Genomic DNA, 17,192 nt, shown 5'->3' with positions numbered 1-17,192 from the left:
TTTACTTTTGGACATTGACTTGGGTTACATTTCCAATATGAAAAACCCCGGTGGAGCGCATTCGCCCCCTGTTGAATTTTTAAAGTGTTACAACTGGCAATTGCCATATGGCATTTGCAATACACTTTGCATGAATCAACGCCGAATTGGGTGGTATTGGCCAATGTGTATATGGTTTGTCCGATGCCAATGACTTGCCATTCATTTTTGTCCAATACAGGGGGGACTTCCCTTACTAGACGTCCGAAAACGTTTCTAAAATTTGCGGTCGGCGTCGGGCCGTGCGGCAGGGCCGGATCTACTGGGAAGTCATCAAACAAACTTTCTCTGACATTCGGTTTCCGTTTTATAAAATAATCACATTTTGGTCATTTTTCCGCTGTCCCGGAAAATCCCACAAGAGGGCATAAGCAATCATATTGCAAATGTACAAAACATCACGAATCACGACGTGGCCTTATCAAATAAATTATTAAATATTTCGAAACCGAAACTTGGTGAGCGTAGGTTTGGCATAATGGGCAGTTGGCCCCGAACAAGATGGCGTCTAGGCCTCAACGGTTTTTGAGTTATGGCCATTTCTCTGGGATTAAAGGTCGAAAATGAAAATAGAGAAATAATTTTCCCGCTTCACGTTAAAGTCAAGGAGCCTCCGGTGTCAAGAAAAAAAGAACCAGCCATTTCTCTAACGTCATTTAAGAGAAATCGTACAATGACAAATTGGTGATGTTCAAAGATAGGTGTTTTATTTCAAACAGTTACAGATCCAGTTGCAGGGTGTTCATACACATCTTTTTAAAGTGTGCTGTGGAGCTCTGCGAGATTTTCTGAAATAACACACACTCACTAAACCCTCCGTAAATAACTCAGTTCTTAACGTAAAGACTTATAACTCAGGATTCTGTAAAGGCATACCCCAATCAGGATATGAGTTTATTTATAGCTTCCTGTGCCAACCGGAAGTGCCTTAAATGGTGTCACAGTGGCTGTTTCCAAGGGTTAAAAAGGTCAGATCTTTTCAAAACTTCATATGTGTGATTGGGCAACCCCCATAAGTCAGTCATTTCTCCCAACAGATGTCAAAGAAAAGCCATCTCTCACAGACACACAGACACACACACAGCAAGGATGGAGTGACAAAGTGCGGTGCTTAAAGACACACAGAGCCTGCAATGGCATTTCCAAATTCTCTAGGCCGTGCCGAGTTCAACGAGATGCCCCGCTTGACCGTAGCTCGCTCTGATGGACACTGACTTGCTAGTTGACTTTTGTACATTTGCAATATGTTTAAACGGAAAGGGACCATCACCAAAATGACATTCTGAAATCAACACAAAAAAATGGCATCACCATAGTCTCCAGACTGTGAGAGAACCATTAGGGTGAGAAGCACAATTCGTTCCTAAGGTCCTCCCGATCCGTGCAAGGCTAACCTTGACCGTGTGGCATTAACCCTTAATAGTTAACCTCTTGATTCTAGCCATCCGGGATCGTGAATACAGCCTCAAGCTCATTACCATAACGCAACGTTAACTATTCATGAAAATCGCAAATTAAATGAAATAAATATGCTAGCTCTCAAGCTTAGCCTTTTGTTAACAACACTGTCATCTCAGATTTTCAAATATGCTTTTCAACCATAGCAAAACAAGCATTTGTGTAAGATTATTGATAGCTAGCGTAGCATTTAGCGTAGCATTCAGCGGGCAACATTTTCACAAAAACAAGAAAAGCATTCAAATAAAATAATTTACCTTTGAAGAACTTCAGATGTTTTCAATGAGGAGACTCAGTTAGATAGCAAATGTTCAGTTTTTCCAAAAATATTATTTGTTTAGGACAAATCGCTCCGTTTTGTTCATCACGTTTGGCTACGAAAAAAACCTGTACCCAGGAGTGTAATTATCCCCGCAAGCTCATTAGCATAACACAACGTTAACTCTTCATGAAAATAGCAAATGAAATGAAATAAATATATTAGCTCTCAAGCTTAGCCTTTTGTTAACAACACTGTCATCTCAGATTATCAAAATATGCTTTTCAACCATAGCAAAACATTCAAATAAAATCATTTACCTTTGAAGAACTTCAGATATTTTCAATGAGGAGACTCAGTTAGATAGCTAATGTTCAGTTGTTCCTGAAAGATTCTTTGTGTAGGAGAAATCGCTCTGTTTTGTTTCGTCACGTTTGGCTACCAAAAAAAAACGAAAATTCAGTCATCAAAACGCCAAACTTTTTTCCAAATTAACTCCATAATATCGACTGAAACATGGTAAACGTTGTTTAGTGTTATGCAGGTGAATGAGGACCCAAAAGCGACTTAACAGAAACAGAGTTTATTCCAGTCTTAACAAAAAACGATTAATCCTGAATTCTTTCACTGGTAATGTCCAAACAGGAATAACTGAAATCCTCTAGTCAGTAGAGGGGAACAACAGGAGATGCGACCACAGACTGCAGGTCGCTTCGGGTTGGCGCAGGCCGTAGCTGAATAGAGACACCTGCTCACACGCAGCATCTGAAGAAGGCAAAAACACGACAGGACGGAACAAGGACACAGTACAGCAAACAAGGATCCGACAAGGACAGAAGCGGAAACAGAGGGAGAAATAGGGACTCTAATCAGAGGGCAAAATAGGGGACAGGTGTGAAAGAGTAAACGAGGTAGTTAGGAGAATGAGGAACAGCTGGGAGCAGGAACGGAATGATAGAGAGAGAGAGAGAGGGAGAGAGATAGAGAGAGGGAAAGAACCTAATAAGACCAGCAGGGGAAACGAATAGAAGAGAAAGCACAGGGACAAGACATGACAATCTATGACAAAACATGACAGTACCCCCCCCCACTCACCGAGCGCCTCCTGGCGCACTCGAGGAGGAACCCTGGCAGCAACGGAGGAAATCATCGATCAACGAATGGTCCAGCACGTCCCGAGATGGAACCCAACTCCTCTCCTCAGGACCGTACCCCTCCCAATCCACTAAGTACTGGTGACCACGTCCCCGAGAACGCATGTCCATGATCGTCCGTACCCTGTAAATAGGTGCGCCCTCGACAAGGACGGGGGGGGGGGGGAGACAAACGGGGGCGCGAAGAAAAGGCTTGACACAGGAGACATGGAAGACTGGGTGGACGCGACGAAGATGTCGCGGAAGAAGAAGTCGCACTGCGACAGGATAACGACCTGAGAAATACGGAACGGACCAATGAACCGCGGAGTCAACTTGCGAGAAGCTGTCGTAAGGGGAAGGTTACGAGTGGAAAGCCACACTCTCTGACTGCGACAATACCTAGGACTCTTAATCCTACGTTTATTGGCGGCTCTCACAGTCTGCGCCCTATAACGGCAAAGTGCAGACCTGACCCTCCTCCAGGTGCGCTCACAACGTTGGACAAAAGCCTGAGCGGAGGGAACGCTGGACTCGGCGAGCTGGGACGAGAACAGAGGAGGCTGGTACCCAAGACTACTCTGAAAAGGAGATAGCCCGGTAGCAGACGAAGGAAGCGAGTTGTGAGCGTATTCTGCCCAGGGGAGCTGTTCTGCCCAAGACGCAGGGTTTCGAAAAGAAAGACTGCGTAATATGCGACCAATCGTCTGATTGGCCCGTTCTGCTTGACCGTTAGACTGGGGATGAAAACCGGAAGAGAGACTGACGGAAGCACCAATCAAACGACAGAACTCCCTCCAAAACTGAGACGTGAATTGCGGAACTCTGTCCGAAACGGCGTCTAACGGGAGGCCATGAATTCTGAACACATTCTCAATGATGATTTGTGCCGTCTCCTTAGCGGAAGGAAGCTTAGCGAGAGGAATAAAATGAGCCGCCTTAGAGAACCTATCGACAACCGTTAGAATCACAGTCTTCCCCGCTGACGAAGGCAGACCGGTAATAAAGTCTAAGGCGATGTGAGACCATGGTCGAGAAGGAATGGCGCGTGTCACGCTCCTGAGTAGGCCACCAAAACCGCTGGCGAATAGAAGCAAGCGTACCCCGAACGCCGGGGTGGCCAGCTAACTTGGCAGAGTGAGCCCACTGAAGAACAGCCAGACGAGTAGAGACAGGAACGAAAAGAAGGTTACTAGGACAAGCACGCGGCGACGGAGTGTGATTGAGTGCTTGCTTTACCTGTCTCTCAATTCCCCAGACAGTCAACCCGACAACACGCCCTTCAGGGAGAATCCCCTCGGGGTCCGTAGAAGCTACAGAAGAACTGAAGAGACGGGATAAAGCATCAGGCTTGGTGTTCTTAGTACCCGGGCGATAAGAAATCACGAACTCGAAACGAGCGAAAAACAACGCCCAACGAGCTTGACGCGCATTGAGTCGTTTGGCAGAACGGATGTACTCAAGGTTCTTATGGTCAGTCCAAACGACAAAAGGAACGGTCGCCCCCTCCAACCACTGTCGCCATTCGCCTAGGGCTAAGCGGATGGCGAGCAGTTCGCGGTTACCCACATCATAGTTGCGTTCCGACGGCGACAGGCGATGAGAAAAATACGCGCAAGGATGGACCTTATCGTCAGAGTGGGAGCGCTGGGACAGAATGGCTCCCACGCCCACCTCTGAAGCGTCAACCTCGACAATGAATTGTTTAGTGACGTCAGGAGTAACAAGGATAGGAGCGGATGTAAAACGCTTCTTGAGGAGATCAAAAGCTCCCTGGGCGGAACCGGACCACTTAAAGCACGTCTTGACAGAAGTAAGGGCTTTGAGAGGGGCTGCCACTTGACCGAAATTACGAATGAAACGCCGATAGAAATTCGCGAAACCGAGAAAGCGCTGCAACTCGACACGTGACTTAGGGACGGGCCAATCGCTGATAGCATGGACCTTAGCGGGATCCATCTGAATGCCTTCAGCGGAAATAACAGAACCGAGAAATGTGACGGAGGAGACATGAAAGGCGCATTTCTCAGCCTTCACATAGAGACAATTCTCTAAAAGGCGCTGGAGTACACGTCGATTGTGCTGAACATGAATCTGGAGTGACGGTGAAAAAATCAGGATATCGTCAAGGTAAACGAAAACAAAGATGTTCAGCATGTCTCTCAGTACATCATTCACTAATGCCTGAAAGACAGCTGGAGCATTAGCGAGACCGAACGGCAGAACCCGGTATTCAAAATGCCCTAACGGAGTGTTAAACGCCGTTTTCCACTCGTCCCCCTCCCTGATGCGCACGAGATGGTAAGCGTTACGAAGGTCCAACTTAGTAAAGAACCTGGCTCCCTGCAGAACCTCGAAGGCTGACGACATAAGGGGAAGCGGATAACGATTCTTAACCGTTATGTCATTCAGCCCTCGATAATCCACGCAGGGGCGCAGGGTACCGTCCTTCTTCTTAACAAAAAACCCCCCCGCTCCGGCGGGAGAGGAAGAAGGCACAACGGTACCGGCGTCGAGAGAAACAGACAGATAATCTTCGAGAGCCTTACGTTCGGGAGCCGACAGAGAGTATAGTCTACCCGGGGGGGGAGTGGTCCCCGGAAGGAGATCAATACAACAATCATGCGACCGGTGAGGAGGAAGGGAGGTGGCTCTGGACCGACTGAAGACTGTGCGCAGATCATGATATTCCTCCGGCACTCCTGTCAAATCACCAGGTTCCTCCTGAGAAGAGGGGACAGAAGAAACAGGAGGGATAGCAGACATTAAACACTTCCCATGACAAGAAACGTTCCAGGATAGGATAGAATTACTAGACCAATTAATAGAAGGATTATGACATACTAGCCAGGGATGACCCAAAACAACAGGTGTAAAAGGTGAACGAAAAATCAAAAAGGAAATGGTCTCACTGTGGTTACCAGATACTGTGAGGGTTAAAGGTAGTGTCTCACATATGATACTGGGGAGGAGACTACCATCCAAGGTGAACATGGGCGTGGGCTCCCCTAACTGTCTGAGAGGAATGTCATGTTTCCGAGCCCATGCTTCGTCCATAAAACAACCCTCAGCCCCAGAGTCTATCAAGGCACTGCAGGAAGCTGCCGAACCGGTCCAGCGTAGATGGACCGACAAGGTAGTACAGGACCTTGATGGAGAGACCTGAGTAGTAGCGCTCACCAGTAGCCCTCCGCTTACTGATGAGCTCTGGCTATTACTGGACATGAAATGACAAAATGTCCAGCAGAACCGCAATAGAAGCAGAGGCGGTTGGTGATTCTCCGTTCCCTCTCCTTAGTCGAGATGCGAATACCTCCCAGCTGCATGGGCTCAATACCTGAGCCAGTGGGAGGAGATGGTTGAGATGCGGAGAGGGGGAACACCGTTAACGCGAGCTCTCTTCCACGAGCTCGGTGACGAAGATCTACCCGTCGTTCTATGCGGATGGTGAGCGCAATCAAAGAATCCACGCTGGAAGGAACCTCCCGGGAGAGAATCTCATCCTTAACCTCAGCGTGGAGTCCCTCCAGAAAACGAGCGAGCAACGCCGGCTCGTTCCAGTCACTGGAGGCAGCAAGAGTGCGAAACTCTATAGAGTAATCCGTTATGGATCGATCACCTTGACATAGGGAAGCCAGGGCCCTGGAAGCCTCCTTCCCAAAAACTGAACGATCAAAAACCCGTATCATCTCCTCTTTAAAGTTCTGATACTCGTTAGTACACTCAGCCCTTGCCTCCCAGATAGCTGTGCCCCACTCCCGAGCCCGTCCAGTAAGGAGTGATATGACGTAGGCGATCCGAGCTCTCTCTCTTGAGTATGTGTTGGGCTGGAGAGAGAACACAATATCACACTGGGTGAGAAAGGAGCGGCATTCAGTGGGCTGCCCAGAGTAACACGGTGGGTTATTAACTCTTGGTTCCGGAGACTCGGAAGACCAGGAAGTAGCTGGTGGTTCGAGACGGAGTTTCTGAAACTGTCTTGAGAGGTCGGAGACCTGAGCGGCCAGGGTCTCAAAGGCATGATGAGCAGCAGACAATTCCTGCTCGTGTCTGCCGAGCATCGCTCCCTGGATCTCGACGGCTGAGTTGCGAGGATCCGTAGTCGCTGGGGCCATTCTTGGTCGGATCCTTCTGTTATGCAGGTGAATGAGGACCCAAAAGCGACTTAACAGAAACAGAGTTTATTCCAGTCTTAACAAAAAACAATTAATCCTGAATTCTTTCACTGGTAATGTCTAAACAGGAATAACTGAAATCCTCTAGTCAGTAGAGGGGAACAACAGGAGATGCGACCACAGACTGCAGGTCGCTTCGGGTTGGCGCAGGCCGTAGCTGAATAGAGACACCTGCTCACACGCAACATCTGAAGAAGGCAAAAACACGACAGGACGGAACAAGGACACAGTACAGCAAACAAGGATCCGACAAGGACAGAAGCGGAAACAGTGGGAGAAATAGGGACTCTAATCAGAGGGCAAAATAGGGGACAGGTGTGAAAGAGTAAACGAGGTAGTTAGGAGAATGAGGAACAGCTGGGAGCAGGAACGGAACGATAGAGAGAGAGAGGGAGAGAGATAGAGAGAGGGAAAGAACCTAATAAGACCAGCAGGGGGAAACGAATAGAAGAGAAAGCACAGGGACAAGACATGACAATCTATGACAAAACATGACAGTTTAGAATCAATCCTCAAGGTGTTTTTCACATATCTCTTCGATGATATATCATTCGTGGAAGTCTGCTCTCTCCTCTGAATCACATGGAAGAATGCTTGCAGCTGAAGATTACGCACCAATTTCGACAAAGGACACCGGGCGGACACCTGGTAAATGTAGTCTCTTATGGCCAATCTTCCAATGATATGCCAACAAACACGTCACAATGCTGCAGACACCTTGGGTAAACGGCAGAAAGTGTAGGCTGTTTCAGGGCGCATTCACAGCCATATAAGGAGACAATGGAAAACAGCGCCTTTTCCTATTTTGCAGAACTCAGGAGAGACATCAGTTGTATGTGTGAGGTTTGATCTTTGACTTCTGTCTACAGCTGTATTTGGATTAAAATTGTTATGATTTATAAGTGCACATTTTGAGAGTTCCTTATTTATTATTAAGTAAATAAAACGGAGCAAATAAAAACGGAACCAACACAGGCAACATACAGATGAATCCTGAAAAGGTGAGAGTGGTGGTAGATTGGCCGCAACCAACCTCCAGAGTGCAGCTGCAATGCTTCTTGGGGTTCGCCAATTTCTAACGCCGGTTCCCACATCAGGGCTCACCTCTCCCAAGGATGTGGTCTCCTTCTTCAGACTAGGCATTCTTGGACCTCAAGCACCAATTCACTATCGCGCCATCCTAATCCATCCCGGATCTATCTCGGCAGTTTGTGGTGGAGGTTGATGCCTTGGACGTCAGAGAGGGGGCTGTCCTGTCCCAGTATTTGGCCCAAGACCAAAAGCTGCATCCCTATGCTTTCCTCTCCCATCGTCTCAACCTTGCAGAAAGGAATTGCGACGTGGGTAAACAGGAAATATTTCCGGTGAAGATGGCGTTAGAAGAGTGGAGGGACTGGTTAGAGAGGGCGGAACACCCATTCATATTATGGACAGATCACAAGAGCCTGGAATATCTCCGGAACCCCAACCGGATTCCGGGGGGGCCCCAGCTAACTGGATGTTTGTCTTGGACTCTTCCCGTTCCTGGGTTCTGGAATGGGCTCATTCCTCTCAACCGGCCTGCCATCCTGGTTCCCGTCGAACCCTGGCCTTTGTACGACAATGTTTTTGGTGGCTCACCTTCGTTCCTGACGTCTTCACGTTCGTCGTCGCCTGCACTGCTGGCCTCCTTCAACCACTTCTGGTCCCTCACCATCCCTGGTCACATATATGACTGTCTCCCCCCATCTGATGGCAACACGGTTATCCTTACCGTGGTGACTTGGTTTTCCAAAGCCACCCAATTGATTCCTTTCCCCAAGCTACCCTCATCCAAGGAGACGGCCCAGCTCTTGGTGCAGCTCATTGAGTCTGCACGTTCATTGGGTCATCAGCCAGCCTGTCCCCCGGGTTCACCCCCAGTCTAATGGCCAGTCAGAGCGAGCCAATCAGGACCTGGATACGACTCTTCGCTGTCTGGTCTCTGCCAAATCCCACCACCTGGAGCCAGAGTACGCCCATAATCGCTGAGTTCCATCGCAGCCACCCTGGTCAACCAGGTATGCACCCAGGTAGGTTGCCAGATGGCAGTACTGACCACAACAGATGTTTCTTAGAGGCAAAACATTACTGAACATAACGCGCCAATGTAAACTGAGATTTTTTATATAAATATGAACTTTATCGAACAAAACATACATGTATTGTGTAACATCAAGTCCTGTGAGTGCCATCTGATGAAGATCATCAAAGGTTATTGATTTATTTAATCTCTATTTCTGCTTTTTGTGACTCCTCTCTTTGGCTAGAAAATGGCTGTGTTTTTTTGTGACGAGGCGCTGACCTAACATAATCGCAAGGTATGCTTTCGCCGTAAAGCCTTTTTGAAATCGGACTCAGTGGTTGAATTAACAAGAGGTGTATCTTTAAAATGGTGTATAATACTTGTATGTTTGACAAATTTTAATTATGAGATTTCTGTTGTTTGAAATTGGCGCCCTGCAGTTTCACTGGCTGTTGTCAAATCAATCTCGTTGACAGGATTTGAGCCAAAAGAAGTTTTAAACAAGTCAATGGACAAAACCGTGTATATAAAATGGGAATTTTTATTGAGTTGTAAAGGAAACAAATTGTGCTATTATGAGACTGTGCATAGGCATAAGAGCAAGAGGGAGACACACAATGACAGCTGTCAAATTGCTAAAGCATTTGGCTTACCTGTCACTGATGACTGCCTGACCAACGCCCGACGCTTCTTCACGAGTATCGTAGCCAAGCCATTTTTCTGGTTAAGGATGCTTCACTGTAGGCTTCTTGTCAAATAATTGGTAGGAGCACACAAAGGGACGTTTTGGTGGATTCCTTAGGTTCAACGCTTTGAACCAGAACCGCAAAGTCTGTCTCTTTGGGAGGTGGATGCAGGTTGTGTGGGGCATTCACATGTATATTCAGATCGACATCGTAGAGGTTGGTGTTCAAAAAATTGTTGTAAAAACTGTCTCTTCATCCAATTATTGTGACAGCCTCGTACTGAACATAATACTTGTCGATTTTAGGATTTCGTGCGGTTCTGTCAGTGTAAAACTATCAAGCTTTCAACTAAAAATACCACTTTTGCCTATTTCGCCTCCCGCATGCGCTAGGTTCGCGCAAATATTGCCGGAAATAGAAACACAATTGCAACTAACTTGCCGAGATCACTGTGACGTTCCAGAATAAGGTTAATTATATAATATAATTCTATCTCCATAAAAAGCACCCTGCAATGGTTTAAGAAAAAGCGCTGGACTGTTCTACATTGGCCAGAGTCCAGATCACATCCATAACCAGTGGAGGCTGCTGAGGGGTGCTGGATAATGGCTGGAACCGAACGTGTTTGATGTATTGGACACCATTCCACTGATTCCCCAATTAAGATGCCACCAACCTCCTGTGTACATAACCTATGGTGAGCGCTGAAAACAGCAGTTGGTAAAGGGCATGTTTTGAAAGCAGAATACATTTTAAGGTATACATGCTCATGGTAAATAATGAATCTCAGATATATGTAGGATGCAGAAGGAGTCACATAATTCAAGATAAAATTTAATTCAACATAATTCAAAAATTGTTTGAATTTAATAGGAAATTAACTAAATGTATTTAACTCATTAGAAAATGCATTAATTTGCCCAAGTTAATCATGAGACATGAACAAAATGTATTGTCAGTGCTTCTTGTAACTACCCATCCCGGATCCAGGAGAATTGTCATCAACTGACACTAAGTAGCATAACGCAACTGACAAAACATCTTACTAGAAAATATTCATATATAAATATGCTTTACAGCCAAAGCAAGACAAGCATTTGTGTAAGTTTATCAATAGCCTAGCATAGCATTTTGCCTAACAAGCAGCAGGCAAACTGGTCACGAAAATCAGAAAAGCAATCAAATTAAATCTTTTACCTTTGATGAGCTTCGGATGTTTTCACCCACGAAACTCCCAGGTAGATAGCAAATGTTCCTTTTTTCCAGAAAAATTATTTTTGTGGCCAAAAATAGCTCCGTTAGTTCTTCACGTTTTGGCTGAGAAAACGACCGGAAATTGTGGTCACGACAACACCGAAAAAATATTCCAAATTAGCTCCATAATGTCGACAGAAACATGGCAAACGTTGTTGATAATCAATCCTCAAGGTGTTTTTCAAATATCTATTCGATAATATATCAACCGGGACAGAGCTTTTTTCAGTAAGACTGGGTGGAAAAATGGCTACCTATGTCGTTGCGCGAGAAATACACAAAGAGCCATCAGGTGGACACTGACGCAATGTTGTCACTCAGGCTCATTTTTCTAAATAAAAGCCTGAAACTATGTCTTGTGATACTAGACACATTAAGGAAGCCATAGAAAAAGGAATCTCGTTGATATCCGATTCACTGCTCAATAGGGAAGCAAGCAGAGGAAGGGACTCTTATTTAGAAACCGCTGCATTCCTGATAGGATTTTTTTCATTCTTTTGCCTGTAATATCAGTTCTGTTATACTCACAGACAATATCTTTACAGTTTTGGACATTTTAGAGTGTTTTCTTTCCTAAGCTGTCAATTATATGCATATTCTATTTTCTGGTCCTGAAAAATAGCCCGTTTACTTTGGGAACGTTATTAAAAAATGTTTTTTTTAAAATTACCCATAGATTCCACAGGTTAACATTTTTAGGGCAGGTGTTCCTTGCCAAAGATAGGAGTCACAAATGGCAGAAATATAGATACAATTAATCGCTAACCTTTGATGATCTTCATCAGATGACACTCATAGGACATCATGTTACACAACACATGTATGTTTTGTTCGATAATGTGCATAATAAAATCCCCAAATCTCAATTTACATTGGCACGTTACGTGCAGTAATGTTTTGATTCCAAAACATCCGGTGATTTTGATGTGGCTACAACGTTCCGTTACAGGTCGTAGAAACATGTCAAACAGCTCCCATTCCCCCCTTCTTCATATCAGAAGCCTGAAACAAGTTTCTAAAGCCGGTTGACATCTAGTGGAAGCCTTAGGAAGTGCAACTTGACCCCATAGAAACTGTGTATTCGGTCGGCCAAGCATTGAAAAACTACAAACCTCAGATTTCCCACTTCATGGTTTGACTTTTCTCTGGTTTTCGCCTGCAATATGAGTTCTGTTATACTCACAGACATCATTCAAACAGTTTTAGAAACTTCAGAGTGTCGTCCATCTAATACTAATAATAATATGCATATATTAGCATCTGGGACTAGGAAGCAGTTAACTCAGGGCACGCTATTCATCCAAACGTGAAAATGCTGCCCCCTATCACAAACAGGTTTTAAAACTAGTATAGCGACAGAGCTGACGTCATCCACATATTCCTATGGAAACCCTTAATTAATTCATTGAAGCGAACCATATTGCTGAATAGGCCTGAATAGCACTGTAACTAGCAACTAGCAAAGGATCATGATCGATGTAAATGTTTTCATCCTGCCTGAGAGAGTCAACAGGGAGTCTCCTCAGATTGATCTGTGTCAGCACGTGGTCCTGTGTGACGACAAATACAGGAGTCAGAATGGATCACTATTTAATTAAATATCTCTATTTGTAGCAAAATTTTCAAGAATTAACCTTGGGGATCGAAATTGATCAGAAAATATAATTACTTTTTGGGGCACTTCTGGCAACCGTAATTCATAGGCTTTCTAGGGCAGACCAGGGCTTTTCGCAGTGGTTGACCAGCAGATTGCTACGCAGTGGTTGACCAGCAGAACTTGTGACTTCATGCTCCAGACCGGACACTGGGGGCCTGGTCCTTCTTCATACTGATCTCAATCCAGTTCAAATCAATCCAGTCCAAATGCTGTTCCTGTTCTGTTTCATGCATGTGTTTAATTAAATGTTCCCTCCCTGTACCTGCTTCCTCTCTCCAGTGTCGATTCTTATACATTTAGCATCGGTCACACCCTCCTAAGCCTTTGCCCCACCCATCTATTCAAGCATTCACAGTGTAGTTAACAAGCAAATATTTAAAGACTAAAAGTGGTGAAAGTAGTAGCAAAGTAAGTAGTAGTAAAAAATCAACACTCTGGTCCTTGGCCTTTTTCCTAATTCTTCACATTATCTACTCCAGTAAACACACATTGTATCAAATAACATGTATAGTGGGGAGAACAAGTATTTGATACACTGCCGATTTTGCAGGTTTTCCTACTTACAAAGCATGTAGAGGTCTGTCATTTTTTTATCATAGGTAATCTTCAACTGTGAGAGACGGAATCTAAAACAAAAATCCAGAAAATCACATTGTATGACCGAGGGTTATTGACCGTCATCTTGAACTGCTTCCGTTTTCTAATAATTGCGCTAAAAGTTGCTGCCTTCTCCCCAAGCTGCTTGCCTATTGTCCTGTAGCCCATCCCAGCCTTGTGCAGGTTTACAATTTTATCCCTGATGACCTTAGACAGCTCTCTGGTCTTGGCCATTGTGGAGAGGTTGGAGTCTTTTAGATTGAGTGTGTGGACAGGTGTCTTTTATACAGGTAACGAGTTCAAACAGGTGCAGTTAATACAGGTAATGAGGCGAGAACAGAAGGGCTTACTGGCTGGTAGGTAATCAAATACTTATGTCATGCAGTAAAATGCAAATGCATTACTTAAAAATCATACAATGTGATTTTCTGGATTTTTGTTTTAGATTCTGTCTCTCACAGTTGACGTGTACCTATGATACAAATTACAGACCTCTACATGCTTTGTAAGAAGGAAAAACTGCAATATAAGCAGGTTATCAAATACTTGTTCTCTCCACTGTATGTTTATTTGTCACAAGCACAGAAGGTGTAAACCGTACAGTGAAAAAAACTCTGACTGGGAAGAAACGGTTTGAGCAGTGAAGTAGACTAAGATTTCATAGTTTTTTCAAACTTGTTGGGCAAGTGTTAAAAAAGTCAATTGTTTGTAAAAGATGACAGAATATTTTATTGATGAGGTTAATAAAACAGCTACGTCGTTTCATTGGTTGGAGGTATTTCTGTTCTGATGTTAGATTTGAAAAGTACAGAAGTAATTCAAGATGTCATAACCTCTGTCAGGGATCATCAATTCGATTAATTTGTCTCTCTGGTATGCGTGGGAATACTTGAGAACAGATTTAATGAATTAAAATCACTTGGAGCTGATTTCCTGGTATTTTTACAGTCTTTTATGTCTAATAATGAAAAAGAACACCAAATGTATTTTTTCCCCCAGGAAAATTTGGTGGGCCAAATAAAACAACCTATGCAACAAAAGTCCGGCCCGCGTGCCACCAGTTGGGAAACTGCTCTAAGTTTTTGTCTAAATGGCTGGGAAAGCGGTCAAAGTAGCTGATTTGTGTCAAAAGTAATGTCAGACCTTTTACAGTGAATAGAATGTTGGAAGTCATGATGTCACAATGGGACCTTCAGAATTATTTTATTTGTCCACTTTTAATCCCATTAGTGGATGAGGTTTTTAAAGACGGACAAAAAATGGAATAGTTTGAATAGTATAAATGTTTTATAAAAGTACCCTGGTCCTGACTGGTCTGCATGTTTTAAAGTTATGAATTACATTTCTAGCTTTAACGGTGTAAGTGGAGTAGTGTTCCAAATAATAATACAACATATTAAATGATCTCAAGTCCCATTAATAATTGAATAAAATGCTGGTTCCTTATCTCACCTTTTGAAGCTGCCAGCCACACTGAGGCCTTGGGCTGGATTTAGACATGAACCTAGAGGCATTGATACTGCACACCCTCAGATTCCGGCTCTCCAAGAAGTGTGCCCGGAGCTTTTCCCTGTGTGTCCTGCAGAGGGCAAGAGAAGCCATACTGAGTTTAATACAAAGCCCCACCTTCAGATTTCATGATCCTCAGATCATACTGTAAAGTACGCTCTGGGTTAGAGCTTTGTGTACCTGGATCTTGTACATTGATCCACTGTATTGTACTGCTCATGGAGTAGGCATCACCCTCATCCACTTATGATGGAGTTTGTCAGCTCTATATGCTCAGAAGAAAATGTTATAACATCGGGTATATAACAAAAGGTATAATGCATTCAACTTGTTATGAGCATGCATATATTATAAGACATAATATTTTGTCTTCCAATATGGCAATATTTCAATGAATTTAAATTGGCTGCTAATAACTTGCTCTGTGGTGAGGTTTCCCCTAGGTATAGATCTAAGATCGGCTTCCCCTCCACATTCCTAACCATTATTGGGGAAAATGCAAAACTGCCCCAAGATCAGCATCTAGGCAAGGGGTGTCAAACTTATTCCGTAGAGGACCCAAGGTCTATTTTCACCTTTAAATTAAGCCTGAGACCACCAGGTGTGGAAAGTTCCATACTAATTGGTGACCTTAATTCATCAATCAAGGACAAGGGAGGTGTGAAAACCCGCAGACACTTGGCCCTCTGTGGAAGGAATTTGACATCTGTGGTCTAGGGGGAACTTCACTCTACACCAATATGATGATACTATAGATTATAAGACACCTTATATGGAGCCGATCTTATCACAAGTCTTTCAGTATATTAACACCGCTGGGCTTCGATGGACCCCCCTTCAAGTGAATGAGCAGTCATTCTGATTGAAACACTCTAATAGTGCAATTCATACATTTAATATATGCTATCTCAAAATAATCATGTAGTTGTGCTTATGAAGGCCTTGGGTAACATTAGAATACAATTTTTATTATACTTCAAATAACAAAATAGCATCTTCATTAGTTTGTTACTGGAAGCTAAATGTAAAAAAATCTAACCAAAAACCACCCCCTAAATTCAGGTTCAATAAATTGTATTTCGGAGTGCCTTTGTTAAAACTATGGAAATTAAAGGATATGCATTGGAACATGGGAACAGCTTATTTTTATTTTGAGAAAATAGAATAAAAAATTCCCCAATCTTTTTATGCATCTTCATACAATGGCATCAGTTGGATTTCACTTAGCTGTTATCCCATTGTCCTAAAGCTGACACAATTTCGTACCTTTCACTTGCTTGACACTCTTTGACATACAATATATGGTCAAAAATATGTAGACACTTGCTCGTCAAACATCTCATTCCAAAATCATGGGCATTAACATGGAGTTGGTTCCCCCTTTGCTGCTATACCAGCCTCCACACTTTTGGGAAGTCTTTCAACTAGGTGTTTGAACATTGCTGCGGGGAAATACTTCCATTCAGCCACAAGAGTGTTAGTAAGGTCCAGCACTGATGTTGGGTGATTAGGCCAGGCTCACAGACGGCGTTCCAATTCATCCCAAGGTGTTCGATGTGGTTGAGGTCAGGCCTCTGTGCAGGCCAGTCAAGTTCTTCCACACCGATCTTGACAAACCATTTCTGCAAGGACATCGCTTTGTGCATGGGGATATTGTCATGCTGAAACAGGAAAGAGCTTTCCCCAAACCGTTGCTTCAAACTTGGAAGCACAGAATGTTCTAGAATGTCTGCATGCTGTAGCATTAAGATTTCCCTTCAGGGGCCTAGCCTGAACCATAAATAACAGCCCCAGACCATTATTCCTCCTCCAACAAACTGTACAGTTGGCAATATGCATTAGGGCAGGTAGCGTTCTCCTGGCATCCGCCAATCCCAGATTCGCCCATCTGACTGCCAGATGTTGAAGCGTGATTCATTACTCCAGAGAACACGTTTCCACTCCAGAGTCCAATAGTAGCAAGCTTTACACCACTCTATCTGACACTTGGCATTGCGCATGGTGATCTTAGACCTGTGTGTGGCTGCTCCGCCATGGAAACCCATTTCATGAAGCTCCAGACGAACAGTTCTTGTACTGATGTTGCTTCCAGAGGAAGTTCAGAACTCGGTATTGAGAGTTGCAACCAAGGACAGACGATCTTTCAGCACTCAGTGGTCCAATTTTGTGAGCTTCTGTGGCTTACCATTTCGCGGCTGAGCCATTGTTGCTCCTAGATGTTTCCACTTCACAATAACAGCACTTACAGTTGAGCGGAGAAGCTCTAGCAGGGGAAGAATTTGACAAACTGACTTCATGGAAAGGTGGCATCCTATTACGGTGCCAAGTTGAAAGTCACTGAGCTCCTCAGTATGGGCCATTCTACTGCCAATGTTTGTCTA

At 44.2% G+C, this 17,192-nt stretch overlaps 1 protein-coding gene across 1 annotated transcript in view; it reads right to left on the bottom strand.

Annotated features, from left to right (window-relative positions):
* Nucleotides 1-17,192, bottom strand: part of LOC124039937 (pro-neuregulin-3, membrane-bound isoform-like) — a 277,071-nt gene that overhangs the window by 49,022 nt on the left and 210,857 nt on the right. Inside the window, exon 6 of the mRNA XM_046356508.1 lies at nucleotides 14,755-14,881. Coding sequence (XP_046212464.1) covers nucleotides 14,755-14,881 — 127 coding nt within the window. The remainder of the gene's footprint in view (nucleotides 1-14,754; nucleotides 14,882-17,192) is intronic.

Source organism: Oncorhynchus gorbuscha, linkage group LG07 (assembly GCF_021184085.1).
Source record: "Oncorhynchus gorbuscha isolate QuinsamMale2020 ecotype Even-year linkage group LG07, OgorEven_v1.0, whole genome shotgun sequence".
NCBI classification, from domain to species: Eukaryota; Metazoa; Chordata; class Actinopteri; order Salmoniformes; family Salmonidae; genus Oncorhynchus; species Oncorhynchus gorbuscha.
Note: the sequence above shows the minus strand (reverse complement) of the source record. Positions and strands in the feature narration are given on the sequence as shown.